Genomic DNA, 23,284 nt, shown 5'->3' on the forward strand with positions numbered 1-23,284 from the left:
GAACAGCAATAAGATGAATGACTGGTGGAATTACTTCTTGAATCTGTTGTGCAGTTGGGGGAAACTGAAGAAACACTTGTTATGTTTACTATATAAAGTTTATTAGCCGTGTTGTATTTCAGTGCATAACTCTTTCAATTAATGGTTACTTAATGGCTACCACATAGATATCCAGAACTTTTAAGGCTCAAAGTAAAGGAGCTGGAAAGAAATTATGAAAGAGAAGACAATTTTATTTTATCTGTTCATGCTTGCTTGCAAAGCAAAACAAAAACAATCCTGGAGTTGTTTGGTATTTTGTTTCCATGATCTGGGTACAGGAAGGTGCAATTAAATGCTAATTATGTCATAATCTCAATATTGCTGAAGAATGAGCATGCACATTTCAAGCAGCTTCACTCAGCACGAAAGAACAGAGATCCTCACTGCATGAGGGACTTCATTCCTGTGATCCACGCACCACTGCTTTTTATTTCTGATTTAGTAGATGGAAATTACGTTTTAAAAAGCTCCCCCCCTAATAAACCCATCATTCTGAAAATTTACAATCTCTCACCTTGAAAAGCTGAAACATCCAGGTGTGGGTTAGAGGAAATGAGGAGTAAGGTACCATGACACCATTATTCACAGAGCAGGTATTTAAAATGGGTGATGCAGAGCTAGTGATTTGATGTCAGTTACACTATCTAATGATAAACACAGGTGTTTGTGGCAGTGTGCTGAAGCTGTGATAAGTTTTTTTTGGGCTGAACTTATTTTTGCGAACAACTGTTTACCATGATAATCAAAACTACCAACTCTAAAAAAGTAACTATGTAAATAATTAAGAAACTCTTATCTGTATGTGTCTGATTCTCTACATTTGGAGGTCCAAACAATACATTTTTCTCAAATACTCAGTCTTGAATGGTGGTGTTAGTATGTGTGCAGGGCAAATGATGTTTTCATTCCATACATATTTTGTAGGATAAATAGTGTTGGAAACACCACAGCATTATGTTGACAAGTCACCTTCCCTCACCATGGCTGCACATGCTTCTGCCTAATTCCTGACCCAAGTCAGCTAAGTACTAAACAATTGATGGCATATCATGACATCTGCCGCAATACCAACACAAGGGGAGGGAGAAAATGAGGTCTGGGCTGCAGTGTTTTTCAAAACCCTGATATTCTTCCTGTTAAGAGAAAGGGAGAGGAATTTTTTTCTAATAGGAAAGTCTGTTTTTGCACTGTACTGCAGAGTCCAGCTCCCAGGCTCTGTGCTGCCTGGTATCTGAATAGTGCAGTGTTTTGGTGAGGCTCTGGCTTGGCGCTTAGCCCATCCTGCTGTCCTTCTGCTTTGTTGGTGTGCTTGGATGGCTTCCAGAGCTGTGTCAGTTGTAGTCCCACTGGCATGGAATTGGAAACAACTCCTCTTGCCCATGACAGTGGTCTTTTTCTGACACTTTTGGAGGGGAGGTTTAGCATGCTATTGGTTTCATGACTGCAGCAGTACAGAGGGTACATGGTTCTTGCAACAGGCTTAGCTGGAATTCATGGGCCCAGATGATAGACCTATAACTGTCTGATCAAGGAATAAGATTGTGCCATTCACCAGAGTTCACTTTAGGGGAAATTTCCACTTTTTTTGAGCCATTAGTTTATTTGTTCTTTTGTTTTCAAACTGAAGTATTCTGTTGAGCACTTTATGGTGTGCTGAACAAAACTGATAGCAAGACGTTGGTAAAATTCCAGTTGTGTCATTTATGATGGTCTCAGGAGTCAGGCTTAGTTTGGAGGACTTCATGGGTGGAGGGAAAGAGGGAAGAGGATTGGAAAGGATCCTAGATCTTTTCCCTAATAGTTCTCTTGATGCTTGGTTAGTATATTTTTATATTCATTTTTTCTCCTGCTCTTTGCATCTTTAGTTTTATTTGCATTTGCTTATTTGGGGCTAGCTGTATACCTGGAAAGGAAGATGTAGGCTATACCTTGGCACAGAGGTCTTGAGGAGAAAAATGAGACTACAACAACATCTCTTTCTGCTAGGAAGGAAGGATGGAGACTTTTTTAATCTTTCGGATCCCTTACTGTCAGATTGGAGTGTCTCCTCCAGATAATTTTGTTGTGTAACTTTAAAATGGTATGCATTTTATGTGCAACACAGCTGAATTTTGAGCATAATGTTAAGGGGGCCTTTGCTCTACTGGGCTCTACATGCCTAAGCTAAAGAAGGTTATTTATTGTTTTGTTAAATATTCTTTGTAGTCCTCCACTGCTTGTTTTCCATACAACCATTTTTTTCCAAGAGTATTCATCCCGGTACGCAAACAGATTGTGGAGATGTTGTATGTGTGTTAAAGATGGAGGAACAGGATTTAGAAATGAGATCCTATTAGTTTGTCATAATTTGCATCCTATTTTGAGTTTTTTTTTAAAAACGTTTGCTGTTCAAATGACTAGTTTTGGTTTGGGTTTGGGGTACCTTGACACGCAATAGCATGCAGCATTGTGCACCTCAGTATTGTGTCCTGTAGGTATTAGATTGAATCAAAGGCATCCTCTTTGGTGGAAGGGGTGGGAATAAAATCTCCATGCCTTGAGGCTGTAGGGCTTGTGCAGTGATCATGTTCTTCTAGGAAGATACCAGTGTGTGAGGAAGTGAGGGCATTGCATGCATGTGTAATTTCCTTTTCTCCATATTCCCAAAAACTCCCTCTGCACTTGCGCTCCCTGAAAAGCACCTCCTTTTCTGCTTTCATGAAATGCAGTTTATGCTCTTCTGACTTGTAAAGCTGTCCAGAGAAGGTGTACATGGGCAACTGTTGCTCACTGGAACATCAAGGAATATTTTATATTAATTGTGCCAGTAGCAGCAGATTGAGCACCTCAGTGGTTGTCACTGAACTATACACTCAGTCATGGTTTCGGCATGCTTCCACACTTGAACTACCACAAACATGAAGGTGAGAGGAATCCTGCCCTGCTCTCCTTCATTCAGCAATCCTTCCTGGAAGCTACCAAGTCAAGGCAGTAGTCATTGGCCAAGGGAAGTGCATAATCTTCTAACTTCCTGCATGCCTATTCCTATTTATGCACTTCTCTTTGGAAATGTGGGGGTATGATCATCGCCAGTTTGTTTTGGTTTTGTAATGTATTTTGTATTCCTTTTTGCCAGCTGGCTTGCCTTTTGCAATTCTCAGTTCACGACGTACCCCCTTCCAGAGAGGCGTTTTCTGTAGTGATGAATCCATCCGGTATCCATACAAAGAGGACACCATTTCTTATAAATTGTTAGCAGGAATAATTATTCCTTTCAGTATAATTGTTGTAAGTTAAACTTTTCTTCATTGCTTTTGATTTCAGTGGGGGTGGGGAAGAGGGAGGAGGGGTAATCTGTTAATACAGGTTTATAAAACTGTGTTTTGTAAGCTTTCTCAACCTTGGAATAATTTCCTTAGGTCAGTACTAAAGCCATAGAAATGGTGGTCTGGTGCAAGAATAACTAAAAGGTTTTCTTTAACAAGTCAAACAGCTAGAATATAGAACAGAAAAATAATACCTTAGAACCTTGGAATTATGGTGTCTTAAATCTATAATCTGAGAGATAAAAACTTCTTACCATATTTGTTGAAAATAACACTAATATGTTGTGACTGTCACAAGCCTTTTTATTTCAGGACCTGCAGCTTTCAGAATATCAGTGTACATGACCTATTAAGTCAACATTTTTTATCTGCCATAAAGTCTTTGGGAATACTTCTGTGTAGAAGTGTAACAACAGATACTAGCCTATTTAAGAGCAAGATTGTGGCCTCCACTCAGCTGTTATCAAAAGCATAAATAGAATAAAAAGGATAAGTAGGTGTGGAGTTTTTCCCTGGATATTTCCCTGAAGGTCAGGATAAAACTCTGGGCCCATTTGTATTTAAATAACTGCAGGGGGTTGCTTTTATACTGCATCTAACCTGGCTGAAGCCAGGGTACTTTTCTTCTTTTCTCCTCTTCACACCAGATGGGTAAGCTGGACAGATTCTCTGTGAATACCAATTTGGGATCTCTCTCTGACCACACCTCCTAGCTCAGCTGAACTGTCTCAAGCATATAGTGACTCTCTATCCCTAATATTTAATTGTATGCTGTCAGCTGAGCTAGCCTAATAGCTTACATATGTAATGTCCTTATGTATGGACAAAAGTTGAGGTCCTGCTATTACCCTGCCTTTTACCACCTCTTGTGGTTTGTCTGAGCCAGGATCAGCTGGTGAAATTAGTTAGCCTGGCAGAAAACAGCAGCTTTCCTTGACTACATGGAGTGCAAAGGGCTCTTGGAAGAGTACCAGTATGGGGGCAAAAAGTAACTGGGACATGTCCTCATGAGCAGAGGGGACAGTTGGACCTCTTCAGTTAACTATTTAACATCCTAAGTCTGATGGGACTTCACTGTAGTTCCCACAATGGCTTTTCAACAGGGGCCTCAAGATCCCTGTCTAGATGTGCTTAAAAAAGCTTCAGTCTCTACTGATGGTTCTGTTGGGTGGCATCCAACAGAGCCATGCTTTGAACAGAGTTAAAACTTTCTTATGCCAAGTAAAATTTTTAGGCATATAAATATTTATCCCAGTATATTGAGGAGCCAAAAATGAAAAGGCAAGCTAAATGTAATCCTCAGTATTGACCAGCTGTTTCTCTGGGCTGATGAGTTTAAATCAGGAGAGATATTATGATAATCTAACTCTGCCTTGCATAGAGACTGCGTGGATTTTTATCAGGGTTCCAGCATAAAGGTAACTTGCAGCTCATATTTGCTCTTGGGTGGAAGTTTTTTGCAAGTTAAGAAATATATTCTGAGAAGTGAAGCTGTGACTTGCCTCGTTTCCCTCTTCTTGGAAAAGTTGCTTCAAAAATGTACAGAAATGCTTCTGAAGCAGATGAAGTTTCTGGTGGAGGGGCGGTTTGTATGTAACATATATGTTTTTTGTATGTAGCATAAACCACTGGCAGGTGGTTTATGCTAGAGATCCTGCCTTTAAGATAAGGCTTTTTTAAAATACCCTCTTACTACCGTTGGGTAATAGCAATACCAATTGGGTAGTCAATATTGCCTGAGAGCATCAGTGCTTGGTTGCAACTGAAGCCCATGTAGCTTATCTCATTTCTAGAGCAGTTAAAACAGCTGAATGAGAAAGAAGAGAATAGAGCATGGAAAGCTTGATATATTGCCCACAGTACTTGACTACCAGCCATTTGCAGTTCAGGGACTTCATGAGTCAGAAAAGGGTCCACTGAATATAGTTTAATTGATGTGTTACTTATGAATTAATTCAGTCTCCATTTGAGTCTGCATGAATATTCATCTAATAAAGTTTCTTTTGCAACATCAGAGACTATCTTTTAGTTGTGAAATCAGGCTTTTCTGTCAAGATTGCTTCATAGTCAGATGATAAAAGCAAATATTGTCCTTTACTCATTGCTTAGTCAGATTATTGAAGATGAATATTTTTTTATGTCTGTCCAGTGTAGTAATTGCACTGACATCAACTAATTTTTTATTACCTGAAATAAGTGACCTTCTTGCAAGTTTTACAGCAATGTTACTTGAAAGCGACCCACTATTTACCTGTCATGGCTATTTGTGCTCAGCCATCTTCCTTAAGAGGTTACTTTCTGGATTAGGTGTCTATGTACTTTACCGAAAGCTTTCTCAGCTTTAGTCCATGTTCTGGTATTTCTCTGCTTCAGTCCATGTTTGGCTGAGGTGGAGGGTGTCACACATCTAACGGTATTGTCTGTTTGGCTTCATGAACAAAGCCTCTGACATGCTGTCACTCTGTGTGCCTGGGTGGCAGTGTCTAAGTAATGGCTTCATTCACCAAAGCACTGCTTTGCTGGGATCCAGGACTCGGCACGCTCAAATGACAGAGCCATAATTTTAGTTTTTACATGATTTTTCAAGATTACATATATATCCAACTCCCCACACATCTGATCAACTATATGAATTGATCCTTTCTGTAGAGAATGGGACCATCTGGTTCAGTATCCAAATAATCTGGAGTGAACTTCTGAATTTGGCATAAGGAAAATCTTAATTTCAAAACATGAAATTGCAAGAAAAGACTATTAGATCTGCTTTCTTGCCAACACTTGATACATGCACCTTGGATATGTAGGGTGAAAAACGTACACACATCTACTCAGTAAGACCTGTCTTTACCTACTCATACTAGTTTTCTTTTCTCCCCAAAGGATTTAATTTGCATGAGAAATAGGAAATTTCTTTACTGAAACATCTGGCCTTTCTGATCTGGATATAAAGTCTCAACCCTTCAGAACAGTTTCTGGTTTCATGAAAAATCTAACAAGCTTTGAGAAATTTTACTCAGTAGAAGTTAGTTGAAGAAGATTCAAAGTAAAATGAAGTTACACAGTAGAAAATGTTTCTAATTAGGGCCATGCCAAGTAATATGGTTAAATGTTATTCCAAGAACGCTTTGTTTTAATTAGTGTTCTGAAAAGAATATGATTAAGTTCAACATGAGGTAAGGTAATATAAAAAGGTGTTTCTCTTCCGTGTGAAAGTGTTTATAGTTTGGACATGGATACTGCTGACTCTTGGAAAACTTAAATTTGCAGCTTAATGTTTATAAAAAAAAAAATTCTGAAACTGTATGTGTGAGTATTAACAAGAATAGCATAATACTTTTCTTTTGAAGTAATTATCTTTAACTTGTTGTCCTTATTTCTCTTTCAGATAATCCTAGGAGAGACTCTCTCGGTCTTTTATAATAATTTGCACTCAAATTCGTTTGTCAGAAATAACTACATAGCCACTATTTACAAAGCCATTGGGACCTTCATTTTTGGGGCAGCTGCTAGCCAGTCGTTGACAGACATTGCCAAGTACTCCATAGGTAGACTGCGTCCTCACTTCATTGCTGTGTGCCAGCCCGACTGGACACGGATAAACTGCAGCCTGGGCTACATCGAGAACTTTACCTGCCATGGGGACAAAGCCAAAATCAATGAGGGAAGGTGAGTCTGACTAGCCTTGTATACTTGGGTGTATGACATGTTTGTTAACCTGGGGCAACGAGTTTGGTAATGCTGCTGTAGTTTTTGTGCTTCTCCTAGAATAAATTTATTGTAATCGATTTTAAACAGGGTCTCTAGACCCTGGGGTTGTTTTTCCGATTTGTGAAAGCTTATTTTATTAATATATAGATAAATGCCTAATTATGTGTTTGTTTCTGCTTATGCGTGATTGTCTTTTTTTTTTCAGTTTCAATTGGTTTTTATTTGTGTTTCTAAAATGATTGCATCTCAGTGAAGGGAAGAATTTGAAATCAACTTTAGAAATTGGATGTATAATAGGAAAGGAAATGTTTTAGTTTTGGAATGAAAGCAAATAAAAATTAAATATGCACATCCATATAAATATATGCAGGACTATTAAAATCAAGCTATTAATTTTTCTCATTATTAATAATTTTTTCATCTTGAATACTTCTCTCCTAGTTCAATTGCAGCAAGATACTGTGGAAACAGGAATAACTCCTCTGACACGTCAAGCTTTAGTCATTGTGCTATAAACTCAGTGTTTGAGTGCTACTGGAAATGTTAGAAGTATGTTCAGGATAATTTGAGTTGCTTGAGCTTTCTGTGACCTTACCTTTACAAAGCCTTCTTTTTCCAGAAGTTCTATATACCGTCTAGTTAGAACTTCTCTCTGTGTAGTTTTCTATATAGATGTGTGTAGTTTCGCTTACTGTTCCGTGTGCTCCTTTCCTCTTCTGACATGTGTTCCCTGTCATTTTCCAGTAGCATGTATGGTATTTTTCAGTAGCCACAGAAAAACGTTGATGAAATGTGAATGGTTGTTGGTGGTAGAGGAGCATGTGCATGGGTAGGCAGTAGAATAGTACACTGGTCACATGTGGCAGGGGCTGCAGGGGAGGCTTCTTTGAGAAGTTGCTGTGTCCCACAGAGACAGTGCCAGCCAGCTCCAAGTGTTTAGTTTAACTTCATGAGTCTAAAAATGCTTCTTAAGTGTAAAGAGGGCTGTGGAGAAAATTTGGATTGGTTATGTTGACTGAAATGGTCATGAAATAGTTTTTCTGGGTTTTGGGGATGCTGAAAAACAAAAGTCAGATTATGCTTGAAGAAAAAAATTGGGTTTTTGTGTATGAGAATAGAATGTGGGAACAATGGCATAGTGATAACTTACCTTGTGTTCTTCTCTGTGTTTTGACAACTCAAACTTCTATATTGGAAGCCGGATTTTTTTTTGTCATCTCTTAACTGATCAGCTTTGAGGTTTATATTTCCAGCTACTGTTACGTTCCCCTTTTCTGTTGCTACTGTTTCCCCTATGGAGTGATGCCGGAGGGCTCTCCTGTTTGGCCAGAGCTTGCCTTGAAGTGCTCACTTGAGTGTGTACTTGATTGTGGGGCTTTTGCGTGCACAGGAAGCTGTAAACAAAAAGTTAGCAAGTGGGCAAAGAAGGGTAATATAGTTTAAAGTGGGACATTGCTCTGTGGAGGTGTACGACCTGGATGCAGTGATCCAGTAAATCTTTCAGGGTTTGTGATGATCTTGGGTCATGTGCCCACACAGAGGCCAAGTGCCCAAGGGCATTAACCTTTCAGTTAATAGCCCACTAAGAGGAGAGAGGTGGATTGCAGGGAGTTTTTTTTACAGGAAGCTGGAAGAAGTCAGTAGTGTATCAAGCTGTAACTCAGAGATGAATTTCTGTATCAGTTGACAGAATTATTAGTGGTACATCTAGTGCGATCTACTTTCATTTGCATAGATTAAATGGGCAGGTAGAAATGCAAAGGAAGAATGAGAACAGGACCATTGTAGCATTGCATGTAAAATCATATATTCTGAATTGAATCTATTATTCCTCTATAGTAGTAAAACTTGAGCTTGCATCTGAATATTTTTAAAGATTTCTTCTCGATTTTACAGTCAAAAAGACAAATCTAATATTATTTCATTGAAAATGAGAATGGTGTAAAAATCCATTGTGTGCTTCATATTCATGTTGTGTTTTCTGATTAGTTGTCTCCTCCCTTCTCATTTCTTCATATGATTTTTTTACTAATTAAAAGTATAAAATAGTTTTGGTATGGAGCATCCCTGAGTAGATCAGGGATCTGAAATAGGATACACATGTGTGTGTTGAAGAGAGGGGTGCAAGATGGAAGCTTCTAAAGTGTGCTTTGGAAGTGGTACAGAAATTAGGTGATCAATCAGTGTTTCCATTTCCTTCTTAACAGTAAAATTGAAAGAAGAAACATTTGAAGTAGTTTATTTTTTCCCACATGACGATTAAGGAGTAAGCTGTGTAAATTCCTTATAATACTGGGATGTGTAGGTTTGGTTCTGAGTGGGTTCAAAACACCACTTGCAGGAGCTTCTAGAAGACTAACCTCAAAAAAGTCTGTGTTTCTGGAAACCCATAGGTTTTATGGTTGGAGGCTGAGAATGTTTTAGGCAAACATTGCATATTATATTCCAGTAGTTTTTAAAATAAAACTGATCTTTCCAACTCTTTACGTACATCTACTATGTTATAACGTGGGGGCATGAGAGAATAAAAAGTCATTAGTTTTTGTTGTTCTGTGGCAGCAACATTATTACAATACATGCTTGCCTTATCAGGAATTGAAACCAATGGATTTAAGATTGATTGATTGTCTAAATGAGTCAAGTGCCCATGAGTTATGGTTAGTTTCAGTAAGGTTTCTGTGAGAAGCAAGGCTCCCTCTTTAAAATTTTTTTAAAGGTTTAATAAGGGTTAAAATGAACAGTAAACAGTGCTGGGTGCATAGCCATAGCTAGAGGCACACCTGTTAATCATAACTCTTCTTTATATACTTTTTCCATTGCATTAGTCAAATACATATTCCTAAAAATTATACATATTCAAGCATTTCTTTGAACTCATTTGCGTGTTCTGAGAATTCTTTAGCGTGGTTCAACCCCTGAGCTGCTTTTTAGTGTATGTGCAGTAATGTGTATTGTCTTTTTGAGATTAATGTGTTGCTTCTCACAATGGCCTCTCCTGTTCCATGGTTTCAGCAGGTGACAGTTATTGATAGTGGAGGGTCAATGGCAGGAGTCCTTATCACATCCATTCCTTAAATGGTGTCTGAATATGCAGATGGTTTCAGTTATTTCCACAAGTATTTTAAATCAACATTAGCTATTTTACTAATATATCTGAATTATTCTCATATTGTCAGTCAGTTACAAAAATAAAACTATTAGTTATTGTTGCGCAATGGCAGCTACTTCTGTAAAAGTTAACATTTTGCAAAAGCTAAAACTATAATATATGCTTAACACACTATTTACAAACTGAAATACCCTGTATAAATGATATTCTGAGAATACAAGCTACAAAGGGGCCATGACATTGGCCACAAAAAGCTGACAAATTGTACTATATCAAAAGTAGTTAAAAGAGATTGCAAACTGTACTATATCAAAATCATTAATAATAATTTGCAAAAGCCAGTACATAATAGCAAAAGCTAACAGCTGCATAGTTATAAGTAACTTTTGCTTTCTAATGTGAAGTTAGTAAGAAAATTCTTGCTCACTGAAGCGTCTTGTTTGCTATACATCATGCTGAAATCAGTCTTTTTCAGATGTAAATACCTTAGGTTCTCCTTGACAACTTTTATCGTATGTATGCCCTTTGATTACTGCTGCTGGCTCAGCCAAGCAGAGTATCACAAACACAGTGGTGTGCTTAGTAAATCTGATTCTTATTTGTTGAAAGATGCATGCAAGAGTTGGTACATATACATCAAGTTTGTAGTACTTAAAGATCTCTAAAATATGCATGAAAATCACTGATTGTATTAAAAATTATCCTTAATATTTAACATGTACTTTTTTGTGTCTCTGTAAGGCAGTCCTTCCTTCAGGAGGTGTTTGGCATTGAGTTTAGGCGAGACACAGAATCTTGCAATGAGCTACTCCGTGGCACTTTCCTGAGGTGAATGACTTGTACAGAAGTGCCATCTCAAGCTCTTATGGAGGTTGCTAGGTTTGATGTCAGCTGTTTTGCGTAGAGCAGTGTAGTATTCCCTCTAAATAAATATTAAGAGTAGTAACTCAAAAAATGTGCCTGACTTGGCTTGTTTTAGTTACAGAAAAGTGATTTGATACAGAAGCACAAGTTTTAGTGTCTATGAATGAAGAAAGATCAAAGTCATGATGTTCTGTTGTCACTGGTGCTTGCGATTAGCATGTCACTTTTAGTGTACTGGTATATGCTTTAATGCTGCTGCATTGCCTTTAGGGTACTTTCCTTAGAACCTATAAAGATAATGACTAGTCAGTTGGCTGTTTTCCCTTTCAAATAGGCAAAGCAGGGCTCAGTAAAATAGGGAGGTGTGTCAAGCTATAAGCTGATAAAGTGGGGGTGTGAGTGAGCAGCATTTACTAATCTCTCCGCTTCCATTTTTGCTCATCTTCCTTTTCTTCTGGCTTTGAGTGGATTGGCAAAATACCCAAATACCTCGAGGAGAAATAGGCAGATAGGACACATGATGGCTTCTCTGTCCATTTTTGGTAGCTAAGGCATATTTCCCAAACCTGTCTGCTCTAACCAGTCTGTGGCAGATAGTTCATACATCCTGTTTGTTAGCTTTCTTGCATCCAAAAGACTGAACAGAAACCACAGATGTTCAGCAGCATCTCTGAATTAGTATCTCAGTGTTCCTCTGGCAAGTATACTTTGCTGTAGTTGCTGGTTGTCTGAAATGAGTGTGTGAACAGTAAGGCTTGAGAGTCTAGTAGAGTAACAAAGGAGAACATCAAGACTGCTCTTTTCCTTCAGTACGTGAACACTTAATTGCTCTGGAGTAGACTTCTTTGCATCTGGCAGAGGGGAAAAAAGACAGCTTGATAAGGTATTTGTTCAGTTAAGCTGAAATATATCATGCTTCAAGATTTCAAAATAGTGATAGCGTGCCTTCTGACTCTATCATTGGGATGTACTGAACCATGGTGTGGCAATATTAGCTGGGCTCCCAACTCATTTTAGTAATCAGGAATTGCTAATTCAACATTGATTGCCTTTGTGTAGATGAGCATTTGTAAACTCTAGGAAGTAGGGTCTGGAATCCAGGGGACACACTTGACTGGATGAACCTGAACCTGGTAAAGGTCAGTGTTAGCAGTCATCTTAAGCCATAAAATTAGTATTTCCTCTTGGTTGTAAAACTTAATTTCAAGAGTAAATACAATTTAAATAAAGGTTCTGTCAGTTGTTTGGGGGTTTTTTTGAAGCAGGTGAGAACTTAGTAATGATGGTAGGGATTTCTCTCCAGGTTTATTAAGTTCTTTCTACAAGAAATAAAAACTAAAACAAAATCAAACAAAACTCCCTAAGCCGTCCCAGCAAAAAGAGTCAAAGCTGAACAAAAACTCTACAAAATCAATTAAGAACCCCCAAACCAAACTTCTGGTATTGACAAGTTGTGTGTGATTGAAAGAATCTTTGAATTAGTCTTATTTAATTCTCAAACAATGCAGCAGGTGCTATATAGAGCTTACAGTATTTTTAGAACTTAATTTAGGATTGTGCTGTCACTTTGGTCAATGTGTATAAATATATACAACTTTATAAACTTGGCAGCACAAACTGCACATTAGAGCCTCGTGTAAAGGTCAGGTGTATTGAATCTGATACTATTTAAACTTATATTTTATCCACAAAATGTTAAAAATAAGTGTCGTGGCATGAAGTATTCTGTACTCCTACTGAGTGTCTGCTGAATAATTTCACAGGGATGATAATATACTAGGGTGTAATAATGTATTTGTTCGTGTTCATGAAAATTATGCCTCCCTAGAACTTCAAAGCTTTAAAGCATACTTATTTTCATTTTCTCATTTTAAAATAATTTCCTGCAGTAATAATGTAGGAAAAAAGTTTACAATGTCTGTATTCACTAAGGAATGAGAAATACAAATTGGCTAATGCTGTTGAACTTAATGTTGAACTTAAAACACTTGAAAGCAAAAGGCTTTTATTTAACGTGTTCCTCTTCTCACATGTTCAGTGTACCTGATTTTCTGTTGTGCCGTAGTGGGTATGTAAGTCTCTGAAACAGACTAACTGGGACAAATTCACTCAGTGGATACAAGTTTAAGAATCAACTCAGATACATGGCAATTGGGTAATAAAGTTATTCTTCATAGTTGTGGATTAATGTGAAATATGTATTTTTATACCAATGATACTTAAAGCTATTTTTAAAAAACAACTTTTAAAAATATCACCAGAAAAAGGATTAAATTATTCCAGAAAATAAATATGCTGTCTTCTCTTGCTTCTCCTAAAAGATCATTTTCTATCCTTTTGAGTATACCTTTTGCATTACCTTCCCCTCATTATTATTAATGTGCACATCATCTTGAAGATTGTGGAGATCTTGTTACAGTGACTGGCAAGAATGGGTTAAATACTTCATTAATGTGGAGGTAGCTGTGGAGTTTTCATGAAGCCTTGTGAATACTCATCCATGTTTTTTAACCATCTGAGGGACATGCCTGCTCCTTTGCTTTGCTTTTTAGAGGTATCTAAATCTATTAGATCTGTCTTCTAGGGCCTCATCATGGCATCATCTGCCTTCTTCAGCACCACTGGGTGTGTGTCTCATGGACTCGTGGGCTTGTCTCGCTTTTCAGTAATGGTGGTGAGGTCTCCTGGGGCTGGATACTACCTCTCTTCTCTGAACTTTGCCACTAAGCATGAAGACCTGGGAGGCTGGAAAAGATTTCCCTAATTTCTGACCTTCCTTAATGTATTTGTATTTTGTTTTTGCGCCTCTCCAGCTGTACCTTACCATGAGTTAAAAGGAGAAGGGTCAACATATGGTTTAACTTCTTGAAACCTTCAATTCACTAACTTTTACTCTGAAGTTTGTTTATTTGAGCTCTCATTTAAGGTGCAGATTTGGAAGCATTCTCTTTAAACATCTACTGTTGAGGTATTGCTGGCTTGTTTTGGTTCTTCTTTTGAGATGCAAATATGAGGACTTTCTATTGCATTTGTATATCAGATCTGGATCTTATAAATGCCAGATGTCCCTTTGTGATGGAATTTTGTTGTCCTTTTGGACTGCAACTGAAGAATCTGGATTGAATTTCAAACCTGAGTAATTGCTGGGTCCAGCTTTTGGGATTTTAAAATGTGTAATAAAACTTATTCTTCAGGAATGCAATTCCAAACCTTATTTCACATTTTGGAACTGATATATTGATACTGCTTCCATATCAATGCAGTTTCACTGTTGTACAAGGAGACAGTTCAGGTTTGTTTCTAAAAGTGGAGGGAGCAGTATTAATTAGAACAAGAAGCTGCATGTAGCAAACATCTCACCTCCCAATTATTTCATGCTTTTTAAAATGGAGAAAACAGGGCAATTATACACATTTTTCAGGGATCTGTACTCATCATGTAAACCAAGCAGCCTTTTTATTCCATGAGTGTAAAGTGCCTAAGTATCTTGCTCTTAGACATGGAACAGTTGCAGATTGGAGGCTGTAAGCATAACATTTTCTTCCTCAGTCAATACACTGCAAAGCTGGGAATCAGAAGTAAGGGTCCAGATCTTTTCTAGTGAAGGATATGAAAACACATGTCTAAACAGTGCTTTGAAAGACTAGCCCTTTAAGCAAACAGTTTTAGGTATGATGGCAAGAGCAGTTAATAGTGTGTGCATGTGGTACTTGCGTGCATACATACCCTGTTTTGGTTAACCTCTGTTTCTGAATACAGCAGTAGTGTGGGTGATCTGCAAATGAGTACTGGCAGTGGATGCACTTAAAGTGGTCGCCATAAATATCTTCTCTAGTATGTATTACAAGGAATTTATTGTTAAGACCTATTGTAGCTGAAGTTTGAATCATGTTGTTAACCAATTCTGAGAACATGCTTTAGTATTTCAGAGCTTTAGAATCAAGTTAGAACAAAACCATTATTTATTGTTCTCAAAAATCCATCTTTTCCCATAATGGGACAGGTGAATATGAAGGAGGAACAGAGCATGGTATGAATACGCAGAAAATTAACTGAATGCCAGCATATTCACATGGGTTGATAATGGCCTTTTCTTCTAATGATGCTAAATTTGGTTGCAGTTTGCAGTACAGTTTGTTGCATCTTGTTGCTTTAACACTGGTTAAACTAACTCTCCTCAGTACAAATCCTTGTACAGTACAAATTTTTTTTCCTATATGTAATTGTCCTAGGCAATAAAGGGCTCCTTTATCTACCTGCTTAGGCTTCCTGCGTTTACTACAATTTTTTCTTGGAAGTAGTATTTATTACATTTTAGCTGAGCAGTGTAGGTTTGTCACAATAATGCAGTCATTAACTTCTAGATATTTCTGTTAGATATTACTTTTTTTACCTCCTTTTGCTAAGTATGGATGTTGGGGTGAGACTTCAATAGAGTTCTGGGTGGGGAGCAACACTGAAAACCTCCTGACAAAGCAGATCCAGGAAACTGCCCTTCCTGGATTATTTGTCAGCTCACTAAGCACATACATGGTAATTGAAACTTTGAACCTGAAGTGGTAAATATTACACCATATTGTAGGAGGCTGCTACTTCAGAGGCACTCTGTGCAGTCTGAGCTTTGTTGGCCCCCAAAAGCAGACTTGCGCAGCAAGGAAACGTATGTGTGTGAAACCCTTCCTTTCAAGTTAAACTTAACTTTGGATATTTGTAGTTCTCTAATTTCAGTCCTTCAGTTTTCTGTTTGTGGTAACAGGTGACACAGCTGTGAAGGTTCATAATTATAATTGTATTACTAATGGACGGATTCATATTACAACTCAGATGTCTAAAGGAAAATAGAGTTCCCTGCTTCAGTTGATGCACTGCTCCCATGCTGACTGAGCTCAAAACAAGCTGTGTGTAGTCTCCACTGCAAACTCAAAATGTAATCTTCAAAGGAAGTTTTTAGGAAATTAGAGCTGACTATTTTGACATTGATAGTTTATTCAACACTATTGCCAAGGTGGTGCCCTTTATCAATTGTTTTCCAGGAATTTGTCAGCTTTGTTCATAGCTCCTTCTCTGGTTGTAGCTCTGCATGAGCTGTGAGTGCAGTTAAATCATTGAGCAGCTCTCACTAGCAGGGCACCCCTGCCAGATGGCTGGTATAACTATAGGACTAACCCATATAACTTCGCCTGAAGTTCAACAAAACTTTTGAAACTCCTATGTTGTCTGTTCTATGTATCCCTTCAAAACTGTTATTGTGTTAAAGCAAAAAACAACTATAAACCCAAAAAACCTTTGCACAATTTCCAAGGCTTATGCATTTTTTACTTCTATTTAAATGAATGCTTTTGTTTTCCCTTTATTAGATAGCTACTGGTTTGCTGTGGAATTTTTAAACTTAAGAGTCTGAACATTCACTTTAGGTTAACCCATCTCTGTTAAATAAGCAGTCTGTCCCTCTCCTTCTCTCCTGTCTCCCTGCCTGTCAGTACTGGGAGTATTTCTATAGTGAAGAATTATTTTGCATTAAAATTACTTGGCTTTTATAAAATATACCAATATTTTGTTTTGAAACTTCTTCAAGCTTTGTTGAAAACCAAACTGCATTTAATGATACAAGCATAATTAAATGGATTACTTCTCATCTGGCAATTTCTGTCAGCGTCATGAATCAGAAATTCCTGATGTACCAGAGACTTACTATGTGTTTATCAAGGGCATACTGGTATGTTGTGTATAGCACTGGTTATTTCTTTTATGGAGCTTTCAACCTGTGAAGTGCTCTACACTACTGAAATTTCTATGTATAGGAGTTTTCATCTGAGTCTAATTTACTAGTTTTCACTTCTGAAAACATACATGCAAAAAAACAAACAAACAGAAGCAGTTTGGATACCAAGGCATTTGAAAGGAATGGAAAGCCACACGGGCTACTATTTAGATGGTGCAGCTTTTTCTTTAAACATTGCTTTCACCCTTATGCCATTACTGTTATTCAAGATATAACCTAGCTGATTTGGGAGCATCTACAGTACTAGTGAAGTTATTTATCACATTTGAGAAGTGGAGCTTAGTCAGGGCAACTACCTATAATTTTACATGGAAGGAAAAATGAGCAATGGCAGTGAATAAAAGCCTTTCAGCATTAACCCTTAGAAGCTTCTGGGCTGGCAGTGCATGTTGAAATGGGGCTGTACTTGATCTGGGAGCAAAAGGAGCTGCCTTTGCAAAGAAACTGACTGGTGGTAGGAAGAATTGAATCTGAAAGGTGAACATGCTCTAATCAACTGAGATGCAGTTCTGCAATCTGGATCTTGTTTCTGATCTTACATCTCTTTTGCCCTAGTGTGAACTGGGCCTTTTGAGTAGTGATAGGTAACGTTCATTTTCGTGACTGGAACTAAAACTCTTCCCCTTTAATGATTTTCAGACAAAGCTGGGCTTGAAATCTATTTCAGTTAAGCTTATCATGCTTAATGTAATTTAAAATCAAAATATGTGTCCATGTTCAGTGTATCCTGAAAATTATTTGGAAGCTAGCTGTGGCCAGCCAAGCAGGTAGATGCATCTTCTCATTCACAGAATTTCACTGGTTTGCAAAGCTTCTATCTAAAGTAACAGGAGGATATAGTACTGCAGGAACAAGTATCCCCTTAACTGTTCTCCCAGTGCCTCCTTAATTTTCCCCTTTGAAGATTACAAGAATCTGCTGAAGGATGTGTTCTGCATACTTGCCAAGCACTTCTTCCCAAAGCAGTTCCTTAAAGAAGGAATAACACATAAATCCCTGATTTAATAGAGATTATAATTTTCTGTATTCATTCCCTTTATGCAAAATAACACTACGGCCAATCAAAAAAGTATTATGTGGATAAATTATGCAGACATAATAAATGGTACAGGAGCCTGTAATCTGGTGCATGTGAGAGCAAACTCATATTAATAGTCTTTAGAAATGTTGGTTTGAGTACCCTTTGTTGCTATTTTGACTGTTAGTCTTTTCCTGAGATGGAATTACTAAGAAGAGAAGTAAACAAAGTCCTAATTTTTATTTTCTTCCCTATTGGAGGAGGCTACCTGGAAATGTTGTGGAAAATTAAACTTTCCTTTTGTGCATTGAGTTAAATAGAATGATAAAATCAGAGCTGATGAAAGATAACTTGTTTTGTAATGGTTTTGCAATGTGCATGAGGAAATTGCAGCATGGAATTTTGTTGGACTTTGGAATATGAAAAGCTCAAAATGTATATGTTTTAGTGTGGCATCATCTGAATGACAGGAGTTGGTAACTTCTTGCTCCCTTGGAAAAAAATAAGAAAATTTGTAATTTCCGTGTGCAGATTGACTGCTGCTTATTTTAAAAGGAAAAAAAAACAATGAATTTTTTTTATTACTGGTTATTTTGCAATCAGGTTTATTCCCTTGGTAGCTGCTGATATAAACTTCTGCTGTCAGATGCAAAATAGCTAGCTTAGGTAGTCATTGTTCTGTTAGGCTGTTCTGTCGGTGTGTAATACTTTTATTTAAATAGCATTTACAGAATATCTGCACACTTGAATGTATCATCAGTTAATTTCTTCAATTCCCAGATAGTAAAGAAACAAACAAACACCCATCAAATCATGCCAGCAGAAGCTTTTAACCAACTTTGGAATGTGGTCAGTCTAACAGTGAAGACAACCATTGTAGTACTTACTGCTGATTAAGACTGCTTCTTGTTGATCCTGAGCTTGGGTACTTTATACTTCTGTTTCTTGCACAGTCTGCAGTGTTTGTTTCAAAGGCTGGTGGTTAGGCAGGTGGTTAGAAATTAGTAAATATCTGTCTCTTCTTACAACCTGTTAGATTGGGTTTATGTCAGTAAGATAAGCAGGGAAATCTAATTGTGTGTGATAGACTGTAAAAGAACAAAAGTGTAAAGTCTACAAAAACATGGTCATGGTATTAAATAATGTGTATTACATGCCAGCACTGGTAGTTTCCTCACTATCTGCCACTACTGCATAAAGCAGAGCTGGGTAGATCCATCCTTCACCCCAGATATGAATAGAAAATTATGCAAGATACTTGCTACTAAATGTTAGGTCTCCTATTGAAAAAACTGTGTATAAAATTTTCCAGATGAAGATTGCTGAATTGTGAAGATTCTGGTAGTGTCTTCCTATGTGTAAATGCATGGCTTTGTACTGAAGTGTGGGTATAATTACTGGCAGAAAAGGAAAAAAGTGGAGAAATTGGGAACGTGGGGTTCTGAGTAGTTCGTGGTATTGTTCAGTAGGTGAACTGCTTTTGTATTTAAGCTTTTCTTTGCAGTAATGACAAAAGTGCTTAATTTCAGCCTTCCAGCCCACACTGATCTTGCAAATTGCAGTGGTGCAAGTCCAGCACATGAGGGAAGAGTGGATCCTGGGAGAACAAGTTGATTGTTGAACACAGGGAAAATGGACTTTAAAGAATGTGGTGTTTAAGTGTAGAACTAGCACTTTAAACCATGTCACTGAAATACTAGGAATATTTCACTGACAAGCATGTGGCTTGCTTGTGATAGGTGTTGGCTTACTCACACACGCAGGCAAGCTGAGCTGTAGCACAATGGCATTTATTCCCCTCCAGATCATGGAATGGGTAACATAAATGTCAGTGGAAGCTTTGGGTCAGACTGGGAGAATCCAGGGAAGTTGAAGATGGAAAGGCCATGCTGGCTAATCCAGCTGGGTGTATTTATTTGCTTTGATATGGCAGTGTGCATAACGTTTTGCTGAGCCTTCTGTTTTTCTCCAAGGGATCATTCCAAAATTCTGTAGTTACATTGGGAATATTTTGTTATCATTCAGCCTCTGCCAGGTTTATTGTAGCACCACAGGATGCCCTTTTTTGTGGCATATCTTTTTACTGTCATTTACTTTAATTTCTCACCACTTAATGCTCCACTGTACCATGTGTTTAGCTGTTCTCTATCCTTGTGTTTCCCAAGGCTATTCATTTCCCTGTCAGATTCCTGCATTTGTCTTAAAGTTTCTGCACATTCAGGTGTTCATGTGAAGACATTAAATGAAAGCAAGATATCAGGCTCGTTTACTGTGTTCCAGTGTGCAGTAATTCACTTAAGAAATCATGCACTCTACAAAATAGTGCCAAGCAGAACTTAAAACATACTCTCTCTTGTAAGTCACAGTCTAGGCAAACAATCCTTTTATGAGCTGTGTACTATGTTCCATTTTTCTACTAATTGAGGAAACTTAACCTGTCGGGCTAGCTCTGCTCCCTATGCTAAGCTGGCCTTGTGCATGGAAAGTAATGGAAGGTTGTCAGTGTCAAGTCCTCCAAGGCAATCTCTCTTGGTCTTGCTTATCTGGGCTTAGAAATCCTGACTAAAATAACAAAGTCATTCAGCTGATATGCTTCTTGTAGGAATTATTTGTACTTTGATTATTTTTCCAGGTATTCTTTAAAAATGCAGACATTCAGTAATAATCCATAGTGATATATTTTAGTCAATCTTATGACGACCTTTTTAGGAACTATTGTGTCTTTTGTCTTTATTAGAAGCCATGTGAAATTCATTACAAAACTAAGCGTAAAGAAAGCAAAACAGCCCTTAAATTACCTTGTTTTAAGACATTTTTGTGATGTCAAGCTCTACTGTGTACACTGGAAACTAGGAGTATACTTTAGACCTCAACTGAGACCTGAAGCTGGTTTTATGTTACTACTTAAAGTATTCTTCTGACTTGGGAATAATATAATGTCCAAGTGGAAGTAATTAAAGCTTATGCTTTCTTTCTGTTAAAATGAAGCCCTCTTCCTGACTTTGGAAGAGATCTGTGAATGAAAGTGAAGTGAAAGACATGGACCTCTGAAAAACTGTTTTTTTTGATGTCAGAATTGGCCGTTTTGGAAACAATCAGATCAAGACTACTACACTTGCCAGCTCTATTTCATGATACTTAGTTTCACTGGATATTGTTCCAAGACTATTTTGAAAAGGATATCTTGGAATCTGATGTTTGAATTCCTACTGGGACAAGTTAGCCTTTCTTTCACTGGTGAAAGGTAGGATTTGGAGAGTTGTCTATACTGTTTTACTGCTGGCTCATGGCAAACCAGCACTTGTAGTAGCATCACAAAGAAACCTGGGCTGTGCAAGTGCTTGGCTGGTCTGATAGATGTGACATTCTCCTGGCTTTGGGAAGATGTTATTTATGTGCTGATGAATTGTTGGGAAATTTTTCATTGTCGATCTTAGTGTTTTGAAAGGATTTTAAGATTTATTTTTTTTAAACGTCTGTATCTTAAAGAAGTCTAGAGACAGCTGTATTGCAAAAGAAATTTCAGTGGGATTGCACAATGTGGAAGTTGGATCAGTACTTTGTCCCAGTTGTATTTCTGGCAATAATTAATGTGCTAAGCACAGTATTTTTGGTCATGTACTGTGTACTTATCTATGCCCAGTAAGAATGCATTGAAAATTTGTAATCTTCAATCTGGCACAAGGCATTCTTAATGTACCTTAGGCTAATACACTCCTGAAACAAAAAAGACTAGTAGTCAAGAACTCTTAACAGGGTGTAGGAATTCCAAAACTAACTTAAATAATGGTATTTTTTCCTTTTATCACTTACTAGTCTTCTAAATTCCTTCAACTGGCAACAGGTTGCTTTCAATAAATGTAGGAAATGTCATCTTATGGCCAGCAGTAATAGCCTCAGAGCTATTGGGTAAAATATTGTTATAGGAGCCAAGAATTCCTTATTCTGTATCTTGCATAGAACAGCATGCTTTCTGTTCTCAGATGACATGTTTGAAGGACAGTGCTCTTCAAAATGCTTGTTGTATTGGTTTTCCTAGTGGACTCTTGCCCAGAAATATTAAGTGTTAGAGTACAAGAGTGGAAAAGAGATGTTTGCTAATGGTTTTACTAATGGGAATGGTAATCTTAATAGTTTTGAACTTTAAGCATCTGAAGCTAGTACATTGTCAAAGTTTTTCTCTTTAAGAAGTTAATTGGAAAATACCAGTTGATGAAACAAAAGTCATCTTATTTCAGATTGCTTATTTAGTACTTCTGAAACCAAGAGCTCTTCACACGTGTTTTAAGTCAGCCATAAAGCAAAAGCTCTGCAACCTCTTGAATAAACCTATGTAGGCTTTTTCTGATGCAGTTTCTATATGTTATAAGTGCAAATTAATTGAGGAAGTTTTGCAGCTTCACTTGTGCACAAGACAGTTTCATTGCCTTCTTTGTGGTATTTGTGTGTGTGAGTAGTGTCTTTAACCTCATTATCTTGCAGCACGTCAGAGCTGCCTTCATTACTCCTAGTCCAAAGAGTGGAAAAGTTTCTCTTGACCAGGAATTTCTCTGGCCTCGGGGTCTCTGCCTGGTAGAGGCACCAAAACAAGGGACCTACTCCATATGGTAGAGGTCAGTCTGCAGAGCAATGAAACTTTGTTTCACATGGCCATGTTTTGTATGCCAAACTGCTGAAGGAGGAGTGTTCTGGTTAAATTGCACAGAAGGCTGGGTGAGACCTGGCTGGTGGCCTGTGAAGGAGCACCATTACAAGGCTCTGTGCATAAAGTGGAAAAAAGTAGTGCTAAATACAGTTCTTTCGTCTCCCTGCTTAAGACTAAATTAGAAATGTCTTTCCATTTTGCCTTCTCTTCTTGAAGAGGATGTTGCCATTTATTTTACAGCTGTGGCTCCTCACAAAACCAGCTTTGTAGGGGAGGACTTGGCCAAAAGAATCCTGGACTATCAGCATCACCTGTCAAGTCCCTTCAGCCTGGACCAGATAAAAGCCTTTGGGAGCTGAAGGCAATGTTGACACTTTAAATGAGATACAAATCATCTCTGCAAATATTAGATGATGTGTAATCTTTTGAAGTTGGGTGGCTAATAAACCACATTCCTTCCTTCCCCCCTACTCTTCAAAGATAAATGATCAGGGTCTCTGTGAATCATATATTTCACAAAGATGTACAAATGTAATATAAACTACTAGGTATGAGTTGTTAACTACTGCCTCTTGATGGTGACTAAATGCAAGTAATTGTTTTGGGGTGATTAATGTATTCATACATATACTGTGAACTATAAGATGAGGAATGTTAAGAAGTAATTATATTTAAAGTATTCTGGCATTTGTCAAGATTAAAGGACATTTGATTACTGTCTTTGAAGATGTGCTCCCTTGCTGTTCAAACTTCAATCAAAAGTCTAGTATTTTCTGCCTGATGTAGAAATCAATTTAAATCTGGAAAAGGA

General features: G+C 37.7%; 1 protein-coding gene across 2 annotated transcripts in view; it reads left to right on the forward strand.

Annotated features, from left to right (window-relative positions):
- Positions 1–23,284, forward strand: part of PLPP1 (phospholipid phosphatase 1) — a 62,791-nt gene that overhangs the window by 25,010 nt on the left and 14,497 nt on the right. Inside the window, exons 2-3 of one of the 2 annotated variants that reach the window (XM_014887012.2) lie at positions 3,158–3,309; positions 6,733–7,013. In XM_014887012.2, coding sequence (XP_014742498.1) covers positions 3,158–3,309; positions 6,733–7,013 — 433 coding nt within the window. The remainder of the gene's footprint in view (positions 1–3,157; positions 3,310–6,732; positions 7,014–23,284) is intronic. The other variant, XM_014887011.2, reaches the window with a different exon arrangement.

This window comes from Sturnus vulgaris, chromosome Z (genome assembly GCF_052056855.1).
Source record: "Sturnus vulgaris isolate bStuVul1 chromosome Z, bStuVul1.hap1, whole genome shotgun sequence".
Classification (NCBI taxonomy): Eukaryota; Metazoa; Chordata; class Aves; order Passeriformes; family Sturnidae; genus Sturnus; species Sturnus vulgaris.